General features: G+C 34.9%; 7 protein-coding genes and 8 non-coding genes across 18 annotated transcripts; 11 read left to right on the forward strand and 4 right to left on the reverse strand.

Moving 5' to 3' along the window:
* The first annotated feature begins 1,491 nt into the window (after positions 1–1,491).
* Positions 1,492–1,591, forward strand: F41E7.19. The gene has a single exon (NR_102201.1). It is a non-coding gene; the product is annotated as an Unclassified non-coding RNA F41E7.19 (non-coding RNA).
* Positions 1,592–2,915: 1,324 nt separating this feature from the next.
* Positions 2,916–3,318, forward strand: fip-5 (Fungus-Induced Protein). Its single transcript, NM_077325.6, has 2 exons — positions 2,916–2,966; positions 3,071–3,318. Exons 1-2 carry the CDS (start codon positions 2,917–2,919, stop codon positions 3,243–3,245), a joined length of 225 nt encoding a protein of 74 aa, NP_509726.1. The 5' UTR covers position 2,916; the 3' UTR covers positions 3,246–3,318.
* Positions 3,319–3,919: 601 nt separating this feature from the next.
* Positions 3,920–4,201, forward strand: F41E7.20. Its single transcript, NR_102202.1, has 2 exons — positions 3,920–3,992; positions 4,039–4,201. It is a non-coding gene; the product is annotated as an Unclassified non-coding RNA F41E7.20 (non-coding RNA).
* Positions 4,202–4,703: 502 nt separating this feature from the next.
* fipr-21 (FIP (Fungus-Induced Protein) Related) lies at positions 4,704–5,042 on the forward strand (the record flags this gene model as incomplete). The annotated part of the gene is made up of 1 exon (NM_077326.6): positions 4,704–5,042. One exon carries the CDS (start codon positions 4,704–4,706, stop codon positions 5,040–5,042), a length of 339 nt encoding a protein of 112 aa, NP_509727.1.
* Positions 5,043–6,769: 1,727 nt separating this feature from the next.
* cnc-8 (CaeNaCin (Caenorhabditis bacteriocin)) lies at positions 6,770–7,126 on the forward strand. Its single transcript, NM_077327.7, has 2 exons — positions 6,770–6,850; positions 6,893–7,126. Exons 1-2 carry the CDS (start codon positions 6,798–6,800, stop codon positions 7,056–7,058), a joined length of 219 nt encoding a protein of 72 aa, NP_509728.1. The 5' UTR covers positions 6,770–6,797; the 3' UTR covers positions 7,059–7,126.
* An 89-nt stretch (positions 7,127–7,215) lies between these two features.
* Positions 7,216–10,641, reverse strand: F41E7.6 (Choline/carnitine acyltransferase domain-containing protein; the record flags this gene model as incomplete). Its single annotated transcript, NM_001373468.2, has 15 exons — positions 7,216–7,426; positions 7,476–7,568; positions 7,721–7,831; positions 8,034–8,140; positions 8,297–8,417; positions 8,469–8,599; positions 8,644–8,760; positions 8,815–8,901; positions 9,188–9,289; positions 9,335–9,448; positions 9,498–9,700; positions 9,751–9,875; positions 9,925–10,088; positions 10,142–10,269; positions 10,551–10,641. The coding sequence occupies 15 exons, from the start codon at positions 10,639–10,641 to the stop codon at positions 7,312–7,314; spliced, it is 1,809 nt and encodes a 602-aa protein (NP_001359551.1). The 3' UTR covers positions 7,216–7,311.
* On the forward strand, positions 7,969–12,362 carry nssp-87 (Neuropeptide-Like Protein). Of its 4 annotated transcripts, NM_001270168.5 has the most exons (4): positions 7,970–8,097; positions 11,651–11,742; positions 11,828–11,918; positions 12,191–12,362. In NM_001270168.5, the coding sequence occupies exons 1-4, from the start codon at positions 8,048–8,050 to the stop codon at positions 12,321–12,323; spliced, it is 366 nt and encodes a 121-aa protein (NP_001257097.1). In that variant the 5' UTR covers positions 7,970–8,047; the 3' UTR covers positions 12,324–12,362. The 4 variants fall into 4 exon arrangements, with proteins under 4 accessions (NP_001427147.1, NP_001257097.1, NP_001427148.1 ...); NM_001440224.1 differs by lacking the exon at positions 11,828–11,918 and having other exon boundaries at positions 7,969–8,097; positions 12,191–12,361; NM_001270169.4 differs by lacking the exon at positions 7,970–8,097 and having other exon boundaries at positions 12,191–12,361.
* Positions 10,842–10,930, forward strand: F41E7.11. Its single transcript, NR_071956.1, has one exon. It is a non-coding gene; the product is annotated as an Unclassified non-coding RNA F41E7.11 (non-coding RNA).
* F41E7.12 lies at positions 11,001–11,098 on the reverse strand. Its single transcript, NR_071957.1, has one exon. It is a non-coding gene; the product is annotated as an Unclassified non-coding RNA F41E7.12 (non-coding RNA).
* On the forward strand, positions 11,200–11,302 carry F41E7.16. The gene has a single exon (NR_071958.1). It is a non-coding gene; the product is annotated as an Unclassified non-coding RNA F41E7.16 (non-coding RNA).
* F41E7.15 lies at positions 11,409–11,617 on the forward strand. Its single transcript, NR_071959.1, has one exon. It is a non-coding gene; the product is annotated as an Unclassified non-coding RNA F41E7.15 (non-coding RNA).
* F41E7.18 lies at positions 11,903–12,040 on the reverse strand. The gene has a single exon (NR_071960.1). It is a non-coding gene; the product is annotated as an Unclassified non-coding RNA F41E7.18 (non-coding RNA).
* A 544-nt stretch (positions 12,363–12,906) lies between the features above and the next one.
* F41E7.9 (RING-type domain-containing protein) lies at positions 12,907–16,180 on the reverse strand. The gene is made up of 9 exons (NM_001029481.4): positions 16,127–16,180; positions 15,897–16,006; positions 15,106–15,430; positions 14,306–14,562; positions 14,020–14,257; positions 13,473–13,656; positions 13,286–13,425; positions 13,144–13,214; positions 12,907–13,096 (listed from the first exon to the last, which is right to left on the reverse strand). Exons 1-9 carry the CDS (start codon positions 16,169–16,171, stop codon positions 12,931–12,933), a joined length of 1,536 nt encoding a protein of 511 aa, NP_001024652.2. The 5' UTR covers positions 16,172–16,180; the 3' UTR covers positions 12,907–12,930.
* Positions 13,013–13,098, forward strand: F41E7.14. The gene has a single exon (NR_071961.1). It is a non-coding gene; the product is annotated as an Unclassified non-coding RNA F41E7.14 (non-coding RNA).
* Positions 16,181–17,896: 1,716 nt separating the features above from the next.
* Positions 17,897–22,032, forward strand: R07E3.6 (Prion-like-(Q/N-rich)-domain-bearing protein). Its single transcript, NM_077330.4, has 11 exons — positions 17,897–18,222; positions 18,385–18,745; positions 18,802–18,918; positions 19,357–19,881; positions 19,931–20,051; positions 20,101–20,424; positions 20,471–20,763; positions 20,807–20,956; positions 21,013–21,150; positions 21,198–21,381; positions 21,446–22,032. Exons 1-11 carry the CDS (start codon positions 18,056–18,058, stop codon positions 21,847–21,849), a joined length of 2,784 nt encoding a protein of 927 aa, NP_509731.1. The 5' UTR covers positions 17,897–18,055; the 3' UTR covers positions 21,850–22,032.
* The last annotated feature ends 156 nt before the right edge of the window (positions 22,033–22,188 follow it).

The raw sequence follows: 22,188 nt of genomic DNA on the forward strand, positions 1-22,188 counted from the left end.
AAAAAGATGAAGTAGAACTTGAGATAAAGACGAAAAACTACTTTTTCGGAAAAAATTTTTTTTTTGGCAAAATGGCATTTTTTGGCCTTTTGTTTTATCACAACTTTTTTCGTTTTGCACTTATGAACTCAAACTTTCTTTCAAAAAATCCACCTCTCTGAGTAGTATCTTGCACATAAATTTGGAACAAAACCGAGCAAAACCCGAATTTTAATTCAATTAAAACATGGTTTTTTGGGGGTAAAAAGAACAACAAAAAATTTTTTCAAACTGGGGAAAGCCGCCCTGAGCTCAGTTTTGCTCCAAACTTTGTGCAGTTTTTTGCCCACCGTGGGGCAAAATATTTCTAGTAAGCTGTCAAATATTATAAAATTCAGTCAAACGGCTCAGGAGTTGTGAATGAAAACGTAGTGTGACATTTTTTCGCAAGCCAAAAAAAACGCGAAAAAACGCGAAAAAGGGGCGGAGTCTGTACACTCGGCATTTATTAGAGGCTGCCTGGCAGAATACGGTTAGATTGTTTTACATTGTCCAGCATTTTAACCTGTTCATTTTTGAGTCAATCTAAAAAACATTGTCATATACAAATTAAAAAATTGTTTTACAGTAATTTTTAGATATTTTTCTCTTTAAAATGCTCAAAAGTGATCCTTTAGTAGTCAGACCTTTGAAATTTTATTTTTCTTTACAAAATCGAATTTGAGACATTTCAGTTTAGGTATATTACATTTTGACTTAACTTTGTTAATAAACATATTGTGATATTTAATATGTTTTGATATAAACGGGACAAAAAACTGCAGTTCCGTGGCGTCTTATTACAAAATATCTGCAGGTCTGGAATATTTATGTGTGTGTGATCTTGATAGTACACCAATATCTAATTTAAAGAAAGAATGACAGGATTGTCTGAAGTGTTCCAAAGTGTATCAAAAAGCAAGACAAAAAAGAACGTGGGATGTGGAAAGTTTGCTTATCTCATAACTGATAAGTGTTGTGTGCGTGACATGATAGGTGGCTTCCCAGACTCAACTCATCATCTTGTAAGTGAGCGATACTTTTCAAAACGAAAGAGCAAAAAGAAAACGCCCTCGAAAAAATTTATGGGATCACTCGAATTTTAACAAAAAACGCGCGAAAGCTTATTTCACTTGAGACATGTACCAAAACAGATGAAAAACCAATTGGTGCTCCAAATGAATATTTGGTAAGAGGGCAATAAATTTGGTCAAATTAAAATGTAGAAAACGCAAACGCGAAACACTTGATACACCAGAAGTTTGAGAATATCGGGATGCACTTGAGCAGGGCATTGAGACCAGCGCTCTTTTCCCCTCTTCATATATATTTGTTTTTTTACTGCCTGCCTTTCATCAACCAATTTAATATAGTCATTGTATCAATAAGGTTTTGCTCTACTTGTGGTACTTATCTCCCTCCATCAGCTGCCTCCACTCTTTTTTGAATTCTCTTCATAGTTCAGTCTGTACAGATAGCCACGGATAGGAAGATTATCAGGAAACAAGTTTTGAGTGCATGCAAAAGAAGTGGATTGAACAAATCTGTGTCACTGTTTTCTTTGCAAGGTACTGTCATTTAACGATACTTCCTTGTCAATTAAATTTGAACGAATGATCCCGAAGCTGATAACTAAATTCCTAGTTCCTACTCAGAAATGCCAAATAAAATTAAAAACATAACGGTTTATGTAAAAGAATTAATGTTTCAATTGAAATTACCGAATATCAACTAAAAGAAAAAACAAGGGTAAAATAAAGTTAGAGTACTGAAAACATGTATTCGCACACTTTAGCAAGTTTGAATGGTATTTCTTACGCTATTATTTATTTCACCAAGTTTGTAAGACAAAATTACAATCTACATATGTTCGGATTTTTATAATCAATGGTCAGTGAGTTTTCAAAAACTGTAGTTTTTATCTTAAAAAAAACACTTATACCGTCACCGAAAAATGTCTTTAAAAAACTATTTAAGTAATAAGAAAAAACATGCCAACTTTTGTTATCTTAAAGTGAAATAGTTTCACCTTTTTTTTCAAATGAATGTCTTTACCAATTCTAAAACACACTGATGATGGAGGATTTGAATTTAGAATTTGCGGTCTCTATCTTCAAATGTTTGAATCTATGTTTTTTGTTTTGCATTCTCAAAAAAGTCTAATCAAACTTTTGATCTTGATTCATTTCTGCACTATACAGTGTTTGACCCCAAATTGCTCTCATCACAAACTTTAACAAAGAAACATGCCTTGTGATTCCCATTTTCAAAACTTGAGTATTGTGTATCTAAAGGTCACTCTTCAAGTATTACACATAAAGATAAGTAAATGCGACCAAAAAAGAAGATCATATCTTTTCGGGCCGCACGCATCCTTTGCTGAAGTTTGATGTCAAGTCATATCTGAACAACGAAATAGAAGAAAATAAATTATCAGCAATGAGTTGGTTTGTGTTGGATTTTATTGCAATACCTGAAAAAAGTTCACAATAATGTATCACAAAAAGGACAACACAACTTCTACAGAAATGCCACCAAAAGAACTGACAAAGAGTCACATGTTGGGAAACCATGGTGCTTGCAAAGTTACTTTTAATTCGTATGAAAATAAGAAGCTCTGTGTAATCCGCCAAATTCAAAAATTCTGATGTGTCGGTTTGGGTTTCTATTGTTGTCCTGGCGCCGATTTGACAACTTATATTTGGAAACAGTGTACTTCATGATGAATCGCCGACATGATTCGGTAAACGGGGAGACCGAGAAGGTGATCACGAATTTAGATGACTGAAAGATCTTTACCAAAATCAAAGAAGACCCGATTGCGTCGATAGACCTTCGACACTTTTAAAAATCGTATAAATAGGAGACATTTCTAAGTAACTGACACATAGTCTCACTATGAACTTCGTTACTTTCTTCCTCCTTGCTGTTTTAGCTGTTGCTGCTTTGTAAGTGTTTTAATTAATGTTTATATCCAAGCAATGAAACTCTGAAATACGAACTCTAGTTATTTTTCTAATGTTTTCAGTTAAAAAATGTTATTCATTTTCAGGGCCGCTCCACAAAGAGTTATTGAGAAGACTACTGTTATCCGTGGAGGGGGTGGAGGATTCGGTGGTGGAGGATTCGGACGTCCAGCACCATTCCGCCCACCACCACCAAGATTTGGACCATCATTCGGTCGCCCACAAACAACTATTGTCAAACAAACCATCATCCGCGGTTGAACACGTCTATGGATATAACCTAAATATTATCTGAATAATTGCAATTTTAACAGCCAGATAAATGTTTTCTGACAGATTATTCCTTTGGGATGAAAAGTTACAAACATAGACTTTAATACATACACCTATCCAGAAACAATCAAACTGGAAAGTATATCAGTTTCACGTACAGAAATAGTATCAATACGTTGAGCAACAAATTATGTTGTGGTTTGATGCTTGAAGATAGAGTAAAACATTTTTTGTGACTTTAACAATTGCAGGATGACCCCACCAAGAAATATATTTTTCATGTTGGTTCAAAATTTCATTGAAACGAGTTCAAGTTTATGAATCTCAAATTTCGCCAACTTGTTCTTGTTGCAACTGCTGGGAGTTGTACGTTCTTTTTGCAGCCGTTTATACTTTGTTTTTTTCGTCAATATTCCCCATGGTTATTTTCTTTGATACATAATGATATACAATTTTAGTCGTATGGTGCACACATTTGTTTTTTTTTGCACTTGAACTAATACGCTCCTTTTTTTGTATGTTGTGGAAAATGATACCAAAATTCCATCTGCATTAAATGAACAAAGGAATGTTGTTGATTAGAAGTAAAAACAAGTTTACAGTTGCAAAGTGTGTAATTTGAAAACACTATAAAATAATACGAAAATAGTAAAAAAATTTAGTTTACTTCAAAGCCAGTACAACATTGAAAACGACCCAATTTATTTTCTTGCTATGTGGTATTTTGATTAATTTGTAAGTTTTTAATTCACTTCTTTGATCACTATTCAAGGCATATCAGAGTCATTGCTCAATGGGGACGCCCAGTTGCGGTATCGAGAACAGTTGTGAGACCCGGATGGAACCCTATTGGGCCAGTTGGTGGTGTAGGATGGGGACCACGACCGGTTATTGTGAGAAATACTTGGGTTCGCGGAAAAAGATCAAACATGAATGTTAATTGAATTGAATTTAAACATCTATATAATTTTTCTACTTTTTCAATTTTTCGATATTCCGAAATAAAGTCATACACTTTGAAGGTGTGCTGCTAAACAACTTACAAATTTAAAAATTTGAAAACCTGTAAAAATATGTCTTCTCTTTTTGACAATGTTGAGATATTCACTTTTCCTTAAAACAGGTGTTCACCAAACGTTTATAATCAAGATCAATTTCAACATTTCACAAAAGTGTCATCATTTCCTTTTCACCCTCTTTAACCAATAGTCTCACTCACCTAATTCATCACACACAAACTGACCCGTCATCTATGTCTTACGCTACTAACAACATATCAGACGGAGGGATGATTTTTCAACCGATAATGCGGAAATATCTGTGAATTTCTCCGCCGACCCTCGCATGCACCCATTGTATTTCGTCATTTCGATATATCACGCCTATGACCATCGAGATGCTTTATAAGCGGCCAATTTTTGACCATTTTCAATCAGTTTCATCAGCATGAACTCCTACTCTATTATTCTTCTCCTCGGCCTTCTCGCTGCCGTCATGGCCGCTCCACAAAGAGTCATTGAAAAGACCACCATTATCCGTGGAGGAGGTGGAGGTTTCGGAGGTGGGCCAGGACAGTTCGGTCGCGGTGGGTTTGGCGGAGGACCAGGATCTAACTACGGACCAGGACGTGGAGGATTCGGAGGAAACGGAGGATTCGGAGGAAATGGAGGATTTGGAGGTGGACCATCATATGGAGGAAGAGGTGGATTCGGTGGAGGACCAGGATTCGGAGGACGTGGTGGACCAACTATCATCAAGGAGACCATCATCCGTGGAAGAAAGTAAACTAATTCTGAATAATAACTCTTTCTCTTTGAATTTGCAATTTTCGACAAGCAATAATAAAAACCTTTTAAACTGAATATATATTATTGTATGTGACAGCTAAAAAATGTTCTTTCGAATGAAAAGATCATTGTGGTTCAAAAAATTAAAAAGTTAGAAAATAATCTTCAACAAAAGCATTTTGGGAATTTTTTTTAAATGATACGATTAAACTTACTTTAGAGTTAAAATATCTATGCATAAGTTAAATTACTTTCTAAAAAACTTGTGAAAAATTCCTTTTTTTTAATCAATTGTCAATTGCAGTTTCTACTAGCGCTTCTACTATAAGATACTGTTACAGTTAAGTTTTAGTTGCATTGTATCAATTAAAATCTAAAAACCTAAAATTAGGTAGATTGAATTAAAAAAGAAGAGCATATAAGTTTCACGGTTTATTTTTGTAAATGTTTACCAAAGTACAGGCTTGAAATTTTGTTAACAATTTGAGTTAGGAAAATTTTGCTAAGCTTAAAATAAGAAAATTTGAATTAAAAACAACTGATTTTGAAAAACAACAATAAGAAAAAAATGTTGTCGAAAACTTTGAAAAACACAAAAATGTTAATTGGATCATAAAACCAACCAATTTGTATGTACGGCACAGAGAAATTCACAAATTATTCAAAAACAGTTTTAAAAATTTCTCAGAACTTAAACGTTAACTGTTGAAATCTTGATTTTTTCTTTCAATTTGTGTTAGATTTGTCTGCATACTTTTTGAGCGAAAATTAAGAAAATTCAAGATTTCTTTCCTTTGACTTTCGACTTTCGATAAATTTTTGACGACTGGCTAAATACTGTTGGGTACCTGGGTAGTAATAAAATGGTCACAAAATTACTGAAAAATTGTTTTCAAAATGGTTAACATTTTTGGACAGGTATACAAGTACCAAATATTTTTTATTCAGTGTTTTATTCTTGCATTGTATCTTTTCATCGCATTCAGTCAAAATCCATCTATCCAACTTACATCAAAACTAAAAAATCGAAATCGACAGAAGCTTGAAAAACATGACTCCGAGATAACACACGTTAGGTTATCAAAATGTTACTAAACAAGATGGTGGTTGAAAACAGAAATCCCAACTATTTTCAAAAAAATCGATTTTGTCTTGAAAATAGTTATAATTATTGACCTGGAGACCGTAATGGAAATACATTTTTCCACAAGTTCAGTTGTATTACAAGTGTGTAGTAAATACATATCTTTAAATTTTTATTTTCACTGAGAATTTGATACAAAACGGGTTATCTATTCTCTTTTAAAATCTCCAAGAATCAACATAATCTTTAGTGATTATGCTTATCACTGATAGTTTTATGAAAATCATTTATGATTATTATATATCACATATTCTATGATCACTCTTTTAGTTCCTAAAATCAGGTCTCCTTACAGGGTTTCTGTCTTGATGCGCCTCACCTTCTTTACCTAATCATATTTTCGCTGAATTTCAATAAAACCACAAGTCCCAACATCTCCAATTCGTGAAACAAAAACACGAAAGAAAGTCAGAAGAAATTGTGTGGGCGAATTACCGAAAAAAAGTGACGTCACTCTACTTTAAACTGTCTGTCATGATCCCGATAGAAAGGTTTTAGGCCAGCGTCCTTCTTGGTCTAATGAAAAGGCGGAGATTCGCAGAAAAGTAAGGTCTATATAAACTAAAAAGTTTAAAGAAGTACTTCGCTTTGTATAGCCAATTCTCAATCATGCAGCTTAACGTTTTGTTGGTTTTTCTTGCTACCATTATTGGACTTGCCAGGTAATTTCAAGCAAATTGTCACACTTATTTTCAAATATTTAGTGCGCAATGGGGGTATGGTCGCCCATATGGAGGATATGGTGGATATGGTGGTGGCTATGGAGGATACGGACCACGACCATGGGGACCGAGACCTTGGGGTCCACGTCCAACAGTTATTGAGAAGACGGTCATTATCAGAAATGGACCATGGGCTCACAAAGTCTAATTTTTTTGTATGTATATTTCTCTATGTGTGCTTCTTTTTCAATTGACAATGAAGATGTTTCTTCACTACTCCAAAAAAAGTTCATTTGATTTAGAATGTACCGGTACCGATAGGTTCGCCAATATTGCCAAGATTAACGGTCAAATCAAATCACCGATAAACGACGAAAAACCTTTTATCAAAGATATCACACAAAACAGAAATAAAAACGGACAGAAAGATAGAGAACCAAAGCCTGTGGGAGGTTCTGGTTTTATTCGTTGGTCAGAATTACATTCTTGATAAAATTGAGAGAATACTCAAGGTTTTCACGGAATTCGTCCCCGTTTGTAGCATCATCAAGCCAATTGGAGATGGTGAATGTAAAGCTGAAATAATTATTGAAAATAGTGTTGATCAAAGTATTGAAAATGTGACCTTGTTTTATTGATGCGATAGAATGTTCCGTAGCCATCTTTACACATTGGCACAACGTATCCGAAACAACCATTTTCATGATATCCAAGGAAACTAGAATTAGAGTAGTCAGCAATATTTGAAAACCAGATGTTTTTGACCAGTATAGCCCAAATTATAAATTATTTTCAGAAATAATTATAATATTTGAGAAACTTTCTAACAGTATCAAACAAATTATAATAACTGATAGAAAAATTTCAAACCTTGTTGACAACAAAAAGTTCCCATTTCCACCGCTGGCACTAAACGATTTGTGATCCAGAAATGGAATTTCTACTGATTTTCCATATGACTGAATCGCAGTTTGTGCCTTTCTGAAAACAATGCAAAATTAAGAAAAAACTGCAAGATCAATTACTTTCAAATGACCTTTAATGAAACCCATATGGCGACTAACTTCATCTAGTGTGACGTGGCTTTGTTGCTTATTTGAAATGCTAATTCTCATCTACTCAAAATTTCCAAACAGCATTTTTTTATGAGTTGGCGAACTGCTGCGCCCACCCCATAAAATACCTCAAACCATAGAAATGTCGATCTATTCCTTTTCCTTCTCGAGCAGCATCCATCAACGTATTGTGTGAGTTATACGCGTCAAAGAATAGAAGTTTTAAGGTTTCATTCTGGAAAAATAATAAGTTTTTCTTAAGTATTGTTTCATGTGGTCAACAAAAGAACTTAAAGATGGGTTAGCTAAAAATGAAGTTGATATAATAAGATAAACATCGCATTTGTTATAATTTTCATCGTAAAACCGTTGATATTTTTTACACACTTACTGTGGCTGAATTTTCACAAGCGGTTAAATATTTTTCCATATCAGTTGTTAAACTTCGGACTGTTTCCGTTCTTCCATGATAAAACATTCGCGTAGAAGCAGTTTCGTATGTTGGAGCTAACCTGAATTAGTTCAATTGTATTCCTTGATGTTTTTGCCATAATCATTCATACTTATTGTGAGTTTTCAAATACGCCATTTGTAATGCAATCTGAATAATTGTATCTGCATATAATGTTCTTTGCTTACAATATGTAGCTCCAAAATTTGTATAATGATATACATTCACGTTGGTTTTTGAGCTCTAAATGGATGTTTGCATATATTTTTAATACAATCAGAAATCACCAAAAAATAAAAATCCCTCTCCGCTTCAGATATTTTTTGGGAAACAGATCCGGTCAACAAAAACTCAATCTTAACAGGCATGACTGGTTGCATTGAAGAAGACTTATTTTGGGAGCTCTGAAGTAGAAAAAAGTAAATTGAGTGTTTTTCAAAGACATTTCTCATTAGTACCTTTTTACTCAATTTTCGATTTAGTTGAAATTGGTCAGCTGCAAAGTCACAAGGAGCAAAGAGAGATATGGCATCAACATTTCCGTGCTAAATTGTTTTTTTTTGTAAGAATGACTTAAACATAAGTAAACATTTGTGGAAGTGAAACATAAGTAATTGAGACAGCTGAATTTCATAAAAACTAATACCGAACCAAAAAAACTTTTGAAATGTTTTCATTATAAAAATTAATTATACTGCTATCAGGGAGCCGAAGTTATCTAGGTTTTTTTAAATGTTCTGAAACTTTATACACTTATACTATCCACTTTTAACTAATCACTTTAATTAATTAATTAATTTAGGTTTTGTAAAAGTTCTTCAAATAGTTTACCTCAGCCTGCAAACATGTTTTTCCATCTCTGAGCACAATAATGTTAAGATTCTTATCACAATATGCGTTTAATGGTGATCCAAATATAGAGTACTTCATAAGCTGTAACTTTAAACAGTGTAAAATTGTACTCCTGACCCTAACTACCTCAGATTCATTTTCCACAAAATCATCGGAGAGTGTGAGACAGAAAACCGCACTATCAACATCGTGGAACAATTCAACATTTCTATTGCTGTTCTGAATCATGGACTCCCGAATCTCAAAATAAAAACCTTATTTTCCTATTTTGTGCTTCGGTCTTTAGTACCTGTGCCCAATTGTCTCTTCCCAGAGAAGTCAGTTGAACAATGGAACATTCTACGGATGTTCTCGAGCTTTCTTTTATTCTTTTCAGTGCGTTTTGAATTTCAAAGATATTCAAAAACTTGCTGTTTTCACATGTTGTCTCAAGCTTCCAGACATGCCCATTGCAAAGTATGATGACGTGAGAAGGGCATTTTCCTTCTGCTTCTGAACTTTCATCTATTAAGGTGCTAGCCACTTTTAGTTTTAAGCAGTACCTGTGCGAAAGTATCTTTTGATTCTGTCTTTTGGTAATGCGGGTACCCTACATGCATTGAATAAGTTATAATCCTGATTCATGTCCCAACTATTTCCTCTGCTTTTTGTAACTTCAATCTTCTCTCTGAAAACAAAAAAAAACTAAACGTTTTGTATTTTATTTTAGTACTCACTGTCTGATTAAGCTCCAATAACTCATCAAGTGATGAATAATGTGTGACGCTGATTCTATTTGAGACGAGTCATTGACAGAGAACTTTGGAACAACTGCTCCCATATTTTGAGTGAGCAAGCTATCACGGTTTGTTAAATAAGCATCGTACCACCAGTCTTCTAACTAAGAGAAAATAATGTTTTCAGAAATTAGAGAATAAGTCAAATTATATTTACCCAGTTTTTAGAAGATATAGTTTTTTCCTTCAAAAAACGTTGAAGGATCTGCCCATTTTGAGAAGAAGCAAAATCATTTGCTAGTGTGGTGATAGTTTCTAGTTCATCCTTTGGTACAATTGGAACTACTGCAATTCATCCATTAAAAATTCTCAATAAAGTGAAATAAATTGAACGTCTCACATCAGCAATGCATAAATCTTTTATAGTGGAGCTTTGTGTTTCACGACACATTTATTCATTGTATTGTTGTTTCGAGCAAACACATTATGTGTATTTCTAAATATATTTTAAAAAAAGAAAATTACATGTTGCTCCATTACTAATCCTTCACAAGATCTCATTTCCTAATTTTGTGAATTTTGTGAATTTCGAGAGAACCACTTTTTTGTGAATAACGACAACTTACATGATTTCAAATATTTGCCGATAGTTTCCTCCAATTCTGGCAGTGGAAGGCTTGGTAGTGAATTTTGCTCGGAAAACGTCGAACTGGTCATATTCGAAACTCAAATAAAGTGCAACACAAAATTCTTTTATAGCTCTACTAACTAGCTTTATTTATTTGTTATAACTTTTCGTCAAGTCAAAAAAGGCAAGTGCTTTTTTTTTAACGCTTGCGTCCCTCTTTCTCAATTGTTGATCTAAATATTCCTTGCTACGTGTTTTTTCACTAAACCTATCTAATACAACGAGAAAGGAGCTACTTGTAATTCAAAGTTTATGTCAATTAACTTGACATCTTTAGGGAAAAGATAGAAGGATGTGAAACCTAGAAAACACTAACGCCCACAATTTCTAGAAATTTACGAAGCAAAGTTTTTGTAAAGCGTGTTCATTTTCTCTCAACTTTTATGAATTTTTTTACATAACGATTATCTCTTAAAGTCCAATTTTCTTTTGGTTTCTTTCCAAGTTCGTGTATTCCATGACATTCTGAAAAAGTCATTGACATTTTCTAAATATAGTCTTCAGAAATTCGTTGTTTTTTTATTTGATAAATTGTGTGTTTACAAAAAGTCCAGACCACTTTCATCCACCTACACACCCGAAATGTTACAACAGTATGTAAAATTAATGGTAGGATAATCGAATGTTTTGTGAGCTCTAAACCCTACGTTAAACTAAATTCTCCTCCTATCCAATACATTCGGTGCATCATTTTTATTCACTGTCAACTTCCTTTTTTCAATTCAAGCTTTACCAAATTTATTCAAAGTGCTTTTCTCGAGTTTTTGATGTTCCCAAATTGTTTGGTCCGTAAATGGTCGGCTGTGTCAGGAACAAGCAGAAAACATGTTAGCATAACGAGATAAATCAATTCAGAGCGACAGAAAAATAAACAGAAAAAATGGGAGATTTTGGGCGGAGCCTGGAAAGAATTTTTAAGGCTCACGCCACTAGAAAAATCGGTGGAATCTGAGGATTTCGTAGCAGTTTCTTCATTTCTGCATCGTAGTTTTTAATATCTCAGATTGTATTTTTAAATTACTATGAGTTTTTTTACAGAATGCAAGTGCTCGCAGCTCTTCTCATTGCCTTGTTCGCTCTTATTGCGGTTGCATCTGCTTTCCGCGGAGGACATGGACGCCCACTATACGGTAACATATAATCATTTTATCCATTTCAGAGACTTAAAATTTTGCAACAATCTATGTAACAGCCAATTTGAAGATTGAATTACAGTTAAAAATGCGCAACTGATAGCTGATATGTCGATTGATACAGACGACATTCCACCGAATTTGTTAATGAATTTCAAAAAGGATACAAAAAAGTTAGGATGTTTGGAGTGTTCTTTCCTATTTCTATCTGTTTCCTTAACTATGACATCTTTTCAATTTTCACTGCAATCAGCTTGATGCATTTCCACAAACAAAAAGACACCAATACACAGAGCCGCATATAAAATGCTTTGATTGTTCTTCTTTGGGTTGAAGGGTGATAGGTTTTACGCGCACATTTATAAAGTTCCGGCTCTCAATCGCTTCTTCTTTTCTATCTAATTTTGTTGTGTGCATAAAAATCAATAATCTTCTTTTATTATAGGAATAATTGGAGACGTTCAATCAGTGGAATCGTCAATCCCACTTCGAGGTTTCGCCAATCACGGTGGACGCGCGGCGGCCCGTTCGTACGACCAGTGGTAATGGGAGAATACTTGGTTTCTCATCAAACTTGATGATCCGTTAACTTGTCAAATAAATAATTTCATGTTAGAGGGAATTTGTTGTTATGTGTAATAATACAATTTATATAAATTCAGGCAATCAAATGTAGTCGGGAACGTTTCTGAAAATGTAATTCTGTACTGCAGTTTTGTATAGATTGACTCAAAATTGTTAGATACATCAATTTAAAAAAATAAAAACTCAGAATTATGTTGATAGACTTGCGCACTTCCTGTAAAAAACTAAATAACAATCCTAAACAGTTCAGTTTTGAGAATATAAATAATATCTAAAAAATCTCGTGTATGAGTTCAGAGCTTTCCGAAATCTATAAGTTGGCATCGAAGAAATGAAGCACACTCTTTTGCGACTCACTAAAAACTTTTCCAAAAGAAGCTGTTCCACGGTATTATTGGAAATATGAAATTTATGTTTTATCTAAAAGTTTACAATGTTGTATCAAAATAAGAAAATTTAATGAAATGCAAAAAAATGCATTTAGTTTATTTTTTGTATAATTTTTAAAGGCTATTCGGTGTTTCAAATTACAAAATTCAACTGCTATAAAAATCATTTAAGGTGATAAATCTCAGAAATATTTATTGAACAACACTAATTCTATCCAGTAATTGTAAATGCTTCGGGCGCTCTTCTCGCTCCTGATGAATTCCTTCCAATTGGCTCCTCGGAATGAGCATCTGATGATCTTTGAGAGCTTGATGTCGTACGTGAGCTAGGACGACTTTGATGCTCACCCACATTCCCAGAAGAATCATATCCGCTTCTGCAAAAATACTTCTCAAATTTCCTGCTCATCAGATTGCGACTAACCTTTGACTGTCGGGAACTGCTGGAGGTTTTCCACGTAATGTTGGAATGACAGCGCTTTGCCGATCAGCAGGCTAAACAGATGAAATAAAAACTAATATCGGATAAGATAAGGTTATGAATCTATAATAATCAGTTCACAAACCCTGTCTTGCCATGATGGTTTTTTCTCCCACCATTCCACTTTTCTTGGCTGTGAAGAATCAGGTCTCGGTTCGACGCCTTGATGATCATATCTTGGTTGATTTCTGATTGGCCGAGAAATTGGTCGTTGCTGCGATGATTCTACAGATTTATACATGAATATGGTGACGTTTGTGTGTGCTAATTACCAGAAAACGAGTTCGAATTTCGCATGTTTTGCAAAGGCCGAATCGGCTCCTCACTCTCAGGATACGAATCATATGAGTCATTTTGACTATGTTGTGAGTATTCATGTTGTTGCTGTTGGTGTTGTTGTTGATGATACTGAGGTACTGACGGACGACGTTCATTTTTTCGGTTTTGAGATTGAATCTGAATAGGCGAGTTAGAGCAAAACATAATTTTATTGTGAGATCAAAAGAAGAAATACGAAAATTTAAATTGCGCAACAAAAGATTTTTCAAAAAAGTTTCTGCCAGGTTATTCAATTTTGCAAAAAAAATATATCCTAAAAAATTCAGAAAGTTATGTACAAAAGTCGTGAAATTTTGAAGGGACATCTACTGTGATTTGTGAACTTTAAAAATTAATTGTAAACGTATTTCTAATTAAATTTTACTCATCATTTTAGTTTGATTATTGCATAGCCTTTGAAATGTCTAAATTCAATAAAAGTATATCAAAACATCATAACCTCATCATTTTTTCTGATTTCAAATGTTTGGTGATGCTTACCTGTTGTTTCTGGTAAACTTGTTGATTTCTTAGCTCAATGGCCCTTGCTTTATCTTGAATCTGTCTTTTTTCCCTGTCATCTTCTTCGCGAATTTTTTTCTGATATTCTTCCCATTTCCTAATTTCTCGTTGCTCTAATTCAATCTCTTTTTGCTTTTCAATTTCTTTTCTTCTTTTGTTCTCTTCAATTTGTTGTTGCAATTCTAATTTATGTTGTTCTTGACTGCTGAGTCCACCACTGAAATGAGTATTTAATTATTTACAGGTTTTTGTTTAATGTGCCTACGATTTCTGTGCTAGATTCGGTAAGCTTCCATATTTAGCGTTCATTGTGTTTTGCCGGTATTGTTGATTTGCAGACTGGCGGGACATGTTTGCTTGGGTTGGCTGGCTATATGAATCTTGTCGATAGGGATTTTGAGTTTGGTAAACATCGCTTTTAGATTGACTTCGCACGAGCGGGTTTGGTTGCGATGGTGACTGTGGCATGCTTTGGAACGGTTGAATAGCATTTTGCGCCAAAATTGGAGCATGCTGTTGAATCTGGAAAATACATTAATCACTTTATTCAGGTGTTTTGAAAAGTATAAATGCCATCGATTACAATACTGCGCCATCTGGGAAGGCCCAGACAATAATCAAATATTAGAAGCTGATTGCAAAAAAACTGCTCAAAATATGCCTCCATAGAAGTTTCAACTGAAGAGAAAAACTTTCCAGGCACCAATAAAATCCGAGAAAAATTTATCTTTTTGGAATCTTTTTCTTCCTCATCTTCTTTTTTGATTCGGTTATTAAGATATATACATTTCTGTCATTCAAAAAACATTTGCAAAATTGGTATACAACAGGGTTGGTTATAGATACATATGTTTACGCTAGATCAATCTACCAAAATATGAGTTTACTACACATGAGTCAAGGATGCTTTTTACTCATTGCTAATAAATGTTCTCCTATAAACCTGACTAACATGCAAATACTTATAAAGAATCAATTGTGTTAAAATATTTTTGAGTATTTTCATATGCTTGACTTTATAAGCGCGTGATTTTGTAAAAATGTATTTCATCCATTTTTACTCACCTGAGGTAATATAACTGGCGGGCTAGCGCCTTGAATCGGGTTTCCAAATTGTTTGTTGATCATCAAATTGATATGAGGCTCCACCGGAACATAAACCAGCTGTCCGTTCATATAAAGCAAGCGTAGACCAACAATTGATCCTATTGGATCAATCATAGATGAGTGAAATGACGACTGATAGATATTTGATTGATTAAGTGGTGGGAAGCCATTATTCATGAACTGATTATTGTTTTCTTGATTGCCAATTGAGGAACTATCCGTCATACTGTTTGTAGTAGTTGTTGAATTGGAAATTGATTGGGGTTCACTGGGGTGGTATTGTCTGAAAGTTAATTTAAACATCAAGGAAGGTGTCAATTTTTCTTTTTGCGTTTATTGTAAAATTTCAAGTCTCCAAATATAATCATTTATATATATATATATATATTTTGCTAAAAAGCGAAATACTAAAAAAAATTACAATAGCTTAAGAAAAACAACTTTGATATGAAATATAAGTCTGTTTTCAAATGCATATCATCATCATGATGTATTGCAACCCTGCTAGGACTGCAATTTTAACAGAAAATAATTATAGAGAATAGTTCCACCGGTTTTTTATTAATGTAAATTTATATCGTGGATTTGTCTGAACTAAAAGTTATCGTCTACACCATTACACCGTTTTAATGTGTTTTCTGTAAGAACTAAAAAAACGTAATTTTATAGACAAACCGACAGATGCCCTTAAAATGATTATTGAATACAAACTTCTAAAGCTGATACTTTCTAATTTGTTCAAAAATTACCTGTTATCCTCATTTATGTATTTTGAAGACGCCTTATCATGTGATCTAGCAGTATTACTGCTGTCAGTGTTGAACCGGGATGCAGAAGCAGTGTGTTTATATTGTTCAAACTGCAAAGTAAACTGTATGTGCGTTTTAATTTTGTGTTGAAACAATACAAAAAATTTTAAACTGAACTTTCGTATGTAGTGAATACGCGTGCGTTCTAGTGTTTTTTTTTTTGAACTTACGATATCAGAACGACTGGATGCATTGAAAGCGTAGGTGCGAACCATTATACTCCTGAAATAATCATTGATGATAAAATTAAATAATTATTAAGATACTGGAGCAAGAAGAATTGGAGTACTACAATTGGACCAAATGAAAAAAAAAGCGAGTGACCACTATGAATAATAATGGGTGGTCCTTCCGCTTCCTAAAGAGGGGAAGTGTACGAATATGTAACGAAACTTAGCGCAATTTTAGCGCAACGCGCACGCTTCTCCCTCCTGACCAATTGTTGTTATGGTAACCATCTCGGCGCAGAAAACAAGTGTTAGTAATGGCGTTTCCCTGCATAGACTCTCATGATCTCTTTCGAGCATATTTCCTGAACAATTGTATAAGAGGAGTCTGTGTTCTGAGAGGAAGCCATGCGATTATATTCTGGACACTATTAACGTTCATGCTGACCAATGACTACGAAGAGAGGGCAAAAGGACCTGTGAAATGTATTCAAATAGTGCATGCGATTCCAAACAATTTAATTGAGTTGATTTTTGAGGCCTATAATATGATGAAATTGACAATTGGTTGATCGCAATGTTGCAGTTCAGAAAATATCCAACGATTATAAAAAATGAAAGTTTAAATTTTCAAAAATGCAAAGAATAATGTACAGATGAAGTACAGACAATATGATTCAATGAAAATAAGCTTGTAATAGAGAGGTAGGCGTCACAATGGTATGCTGTAAAATGTCATGTTAATTCGAAAAACAGTACAATTTCAGATTCTGACATGGTGTTCGAGTTGTTTGGTTCAGTCGTTTATTTTTAAATGACAAGAAGACTTTTGGAAGTTCGTTCGGGGTTTTTTTTTTGAAACTTCTGAAGTATTTTACGTGGAATTATTGCAAATTTCAGTAATTTTGCATGTCCAAAGGTTGTCCAAAAATTCACCTTCTCTCTGGTCGGATTTGTATTATGTTGATTTCAATTAGCAAAAAAATCATTTTATTTGTACTGTTTGTTTTTCTCCCAACAAAATATCTCTGCATGTAATATGTAGCTCTGTAGCCTCTGAAATGATTTAAATTAAAAAAAAACAATCAAGAACTATTTTGCAATAGAGGAAAAGTTAATATTTTAATGCTTTTCCACTTTTTTCAATTTCCCGTAAAATGACTAACTAGTAAGTACGATACAATTTCGAGTTCTATTTTTAATGTTTTCTTGTCGAACGTCGTGCAAACATCTTCAACAATATCGTAATATAAATAGGTCTGTTTGAAATAAAGAGTAAACTGTGAACTTTCGATTTTTAATACTTTTTTCTCCGAATTGTCTGGTCAAATAAGCAGTTGAAGAAAGGGGATAAAGACATGCAAACTAAAATTGGTATGACCCACATTAAAAAACACGACAGTGGTTGCTAATATACAAATATGGATGTAGATGAATAGATTTATTTTTTATTTCGACAGACAGACATTTTTCTATTTTTCGCTTCGTCACTATCATTCATCTTCCAGCAATAGCTTAGAAAAACTTGAGAAAATCCCGTTTCTTTCCCATTCATTGACCTTTATTCATTCGCTTCATAGAAACTATTGAATGCCATATCATATACATCAATGCTTTGCGGCCGAACGTTAAAGTGTCCAGGAAGCGCCGCACAAAAAGGATTGAGAAGATAAAGGCAAGATACCCAGCAGGATAGTTTGAAGCATTCACTCTCTACAGGACGTCGACAGGCGACCCACATAAATTGAGCGACAAGATAAACCCTTTTCTCCCACTCGTCCATTCTTGCGGATATATCACTTCATTTCACTTCTTTTCTAACGGACACTTCGGGAAATCTCACTTTCTTTTTCTCGTCACTTTCACATTTATCAAGATAATTTACCGTTTGTCTTCAAGTATAAAAGAGCAATTTCAGAGCGTCCTACAAAAATGAGGGTGTTATTTTGCACCCTCGTGGTGGTTGCTGCAACATCGGCACAATTTTTTTCAATGGGAAATAATCGAGAAAATTATTACGATCAGTTTGGTGTTAAAGACGCAATAAGTTCGTGGAGTGATGCATTGAAAAAAATCGCGATGAGGAATAATCCGAAATAGTGAGTTTAAACGATTACAAAAACATAACGCATGCTATCAAAGTCATGTTTTGTTGTTTTTCGAAATATATTTTGATTAACGGCATTTTCATTAGCGATATATATATTTTTTATTACTTGAATACGTTAACAATATGATTATTCTAATGTTCTGTATTTCAGCAATGCCCCAAGTAGAAGCTCGTTTACAATCCCACCACCTACTTTCAAAGCAGAAGACCTGGACATGAACAAGTTGAAACGTGGAAAAGGAGATAGTATTATTAACGAAAAAATGTTGACGCTTTTGCTTCCCCGTGTAAAAGGACAAAATCCGTTCACTACTACTTCCACAACTACCACCACAACAACACAGAAACCAACAACCAGCACAACAACCACAACAACATCTACAACTCCAGTTCCAACAACAACCACCACCACGGAAGCAGCGACTACAACTGTTCTCACAACTACAACGGAAGAGCTTCCAAAGCAACAGTTAGCAGGGAGGCTTGTCCAACCTGACATGGATAGTGGAGAGGTGAGAAACTAGCAAAATTGATAATTATCCGATTTATGACCGCCGCTTTATTTTAGCCGGAATCTGCCGAAGATGGTATCGACAAGAAGAAAACAGCGGAGAAAGTTGATTTCACAACAGATGACAATAACGTTAGCCAGGAAGCGGATGCGAAACCAGATTCAACGCATGAGGTACGCAGTTAACAGCAGAACAGTAAGAAAAGTCATGTTCTGATAAAATAGAGATAAGGAGTTATTCAAATTTAAATCTGTCATATCAGGCAATTTTAGGAAAGTAAAACGCAACAGGCAAGAAGTAAGAGTAATTAATTCATTTAGTTGAGTACTTAGGAAATAATGTACGATTATTCTCAAATTTCAAATTTTCTGAAAATCGAAACTTGTTTGGAACTTTTAAAATTGTTTACTTCGACTGAGTTTCAATTTTAGTACCAAAAATAAGAGCTGTAAATTTCATACCTTTAATACTCTTCACTCTTTAACTTTAATACGCTCTAAAAAAATTTTCTGTGACTCCATCGGTTGGGATTCCTTTTCTGTATTACTTTCAGGTCAAAGTTCCGAGAAGCTGTTCAAAATGGCTGAAACTTATAATGTTTTTCATTACAGAACGGAGGAGAACATGTTTCAACTACGCCTGAAGAATCTATTACCGAAAATACCACTGCTGAAGTACCAGCTTCGACAGCCTCAACGAAAGATACCAAGTTGTCTGTTAAAATCCGAAGTGAGGATGAGAAGAGGGAAGAAGATAAACTGTCCGATGACGAGAAGCCGAACTATATGAAGAAGTTAGAAGAAATTTACAAAAAGGAGGAAGAGCTGGTCGAAAGGGAGCTAGCCGAGATGTCTGTTGCGGAAATATTCGAGAAAGAAGTGGTTATAAAAACGACCAAAGTTACGCCAACAAGTACTACTACTGAAATACCAACGACGACCACTACAGAAGAGGCAACAACCACAACTGAGGAAATCACAACTACTACAACCAAGGCTCCAACAACGACTACCACCCAATCTACAACAACAACCACACAGCTGCCAACAACTACCACGACCACTGAACCCACAACTACTACTACGACAGTTGATCCATTGGCTGAAAATGAAGAATTGGAAAAACAAGCAATTGAGGTAAATGTTTCAAAAACATTATTGAGTACTCTCAAAATCTTTCCTACAGGTTATGAAATCATTAGATGATGAGGAGAGGATTGACGCTGAGAAAAATGTCGAAGTCCAAAAGCGAAAGGATGAGAGAAATGCAGCAAGAAAGCGTATAAACAATTTCTTGAAGATGATGCGTAAGATATAATTTATTGTTAAGTGTTTTTAAGCTAGATATCATTACAGAAAAAGCTAGAGAAAACAAGAACAAACCTCACAAGGAGACCACTACAAGTTTGGCGACGGAGCAGCCAAAAACGACCACAATCGTTGCTTCTTCAACTGAAACCTCTACTGTTACAACTGATGCAACTGAAGCAACAACTACCACAACTGCGCCAACAACAACTGTTGCTACGACTACTACAAAAAAGCGATCAAATATTCCTGAAGCTGAAGAAGACGAGATAGAAGAGACGGCTGAAAAAACAACAACTAAAGTAACTGAGGATGGACCAATTACAACTGAGTTCCCGGAATACATCAAGAAAAGGAATGCAATTGTTGGAAGTGAGTTTATTATAATGAACAGTATGTAAAAACTTTTTGTTTTCAGTCAAAACACTTACGCCAGCTCAATTAGAAGCCGCTATAAACGCAAAACCAATTCCTTCGTCGGCATCTGAAGCAAGTGCACCATCCTCAAACGTTGAAACAGCGGAAGTAGCTGCTTCAGCTGCAGCTGCTCCAGTTGCTCTACCAGAACCAATTGCCCCACCACAGATAGCTCTTCCTCAACTGACTCCCGATCAAATTAGTCAATTTATGAGACCAGTCGCTTCAATTGTTGAAGACATGAGACCAATCTTAGGATCTATCCTGCAAGGATCATCTGCCTCTAGAGCCCGAGTGAGAACGTTGTTTCTAGAATAACATAAATGTATAATTTAAGGCAGCCTCGGTTCGAACTTATGAGAAAACAAAAACTCCGAATATAAGAGATATCATGGCTGATGGATACTCCGAGAACTCACTTGTTGGCTTTGGATCACAGCTGGCCAGAGAAATTTTGAATCCAGGAATTCTCAAAAGAGATAAATTGGTACGATAAAATTCGACTTATCCCAGACTGTAACCAATCCGAAACTCGTTTTTTAGACTCGAGACAAAGCCATGGCCGCAAAGTTAGAAGAAGCCAAAGTAAGGAATAATGCTGTTGCTGAGTCTATGGCTACCGGTGCTCCACTTGATTTGTCCGGTTTTCCACAGTATCAGCAAAGACCTGTAGCTACAAATGTAAGAACTCAAATCTTAAACTAAACGTTATAAACGTTTTATTATAGAGCAAACTGCCATACTTTATTCCACCACCACAGGGATACGTAGGACCTCTTCCACCGGCTCCACCACCACCAACATTCCGAGTTGCACCGCAAGTACCATTACCAGTTGTTCAAACAACTCAAACCGCTCCAAAACCAACTCTTCCACCAACTACACTTCCAGTTTTGACAACCAACAAAACACGTAAGTTATAAAATTCATCAAAATGCATTTTATTATAGAAGTTTTGTTTATTCTTTAATTTTAGCAAGAACTAAAGATGAAGGATATGAACAAGGTCGTGATGGAGTGAAGACGACGTTCCACGGAGATTCCGGAGTAATGACGGGAGGAGGACACAGTGCTCCAACATTTGACTATCTGAACATGCCGAGCGAATCATTCGGTCTTGCCCCAGTTGCTCCACCAGCTCCACCACCACCACCAGCAACTCAAGCTACTGCAGCACCTGTGACAGCTCCAAAGCCAGTTGCCCCAGCTCCAAGTCCATTTGGAGGAGGCGGTTTCGGAGGCGGGGGCGGTGGTTTTGGAGGTGGAAATCGAGGCAATGGGTTTGGAGGAGGATCAGGACCATCTGTTCCGTTTGATGAAGTTGAGAAAAACTCAAAAACTGATTTCTCATTCTTTTCTTCGAACCGCAAAAAGTTATAACCAATATAACCATAACAAAAAAAACAGTTGTCATAGACTTTTAGCCATAATGGAGTCCGTTAATAATTAATAATTTCATTAATAAGAATGTCAATAATAATGTGATCTTTTCTATACCTTTTGTGTTCAATGTCTTGACTGGTATCAAACGATGAATTGTGATAATAAATAATTTTACATTACATGTATTTAATAATGTTAGGACAATATATGTTACTTTATTTAAAACAAAACAAAAAAGCAAAATAATTCAATTTAACCATATGATTTATGTAAGCGGTGGAAACAGTTCGAGTTGCAACAATAAAATTAGGGAAACAAATTCGATATACATAGTAT

This window comes from Caenorhabditis elegans, chromosome X (genome assembly GCF_000002985.6).
Source record: "Caenorhabditis elegans chromosome X".
Classification (NCBI taxonomy): Eukaryota; Metazoa; Nematoda; class Chromadorea; order Rhabditida; family Rhabditidae; genus Caenorhabditis; species Caenorhabditis elegans.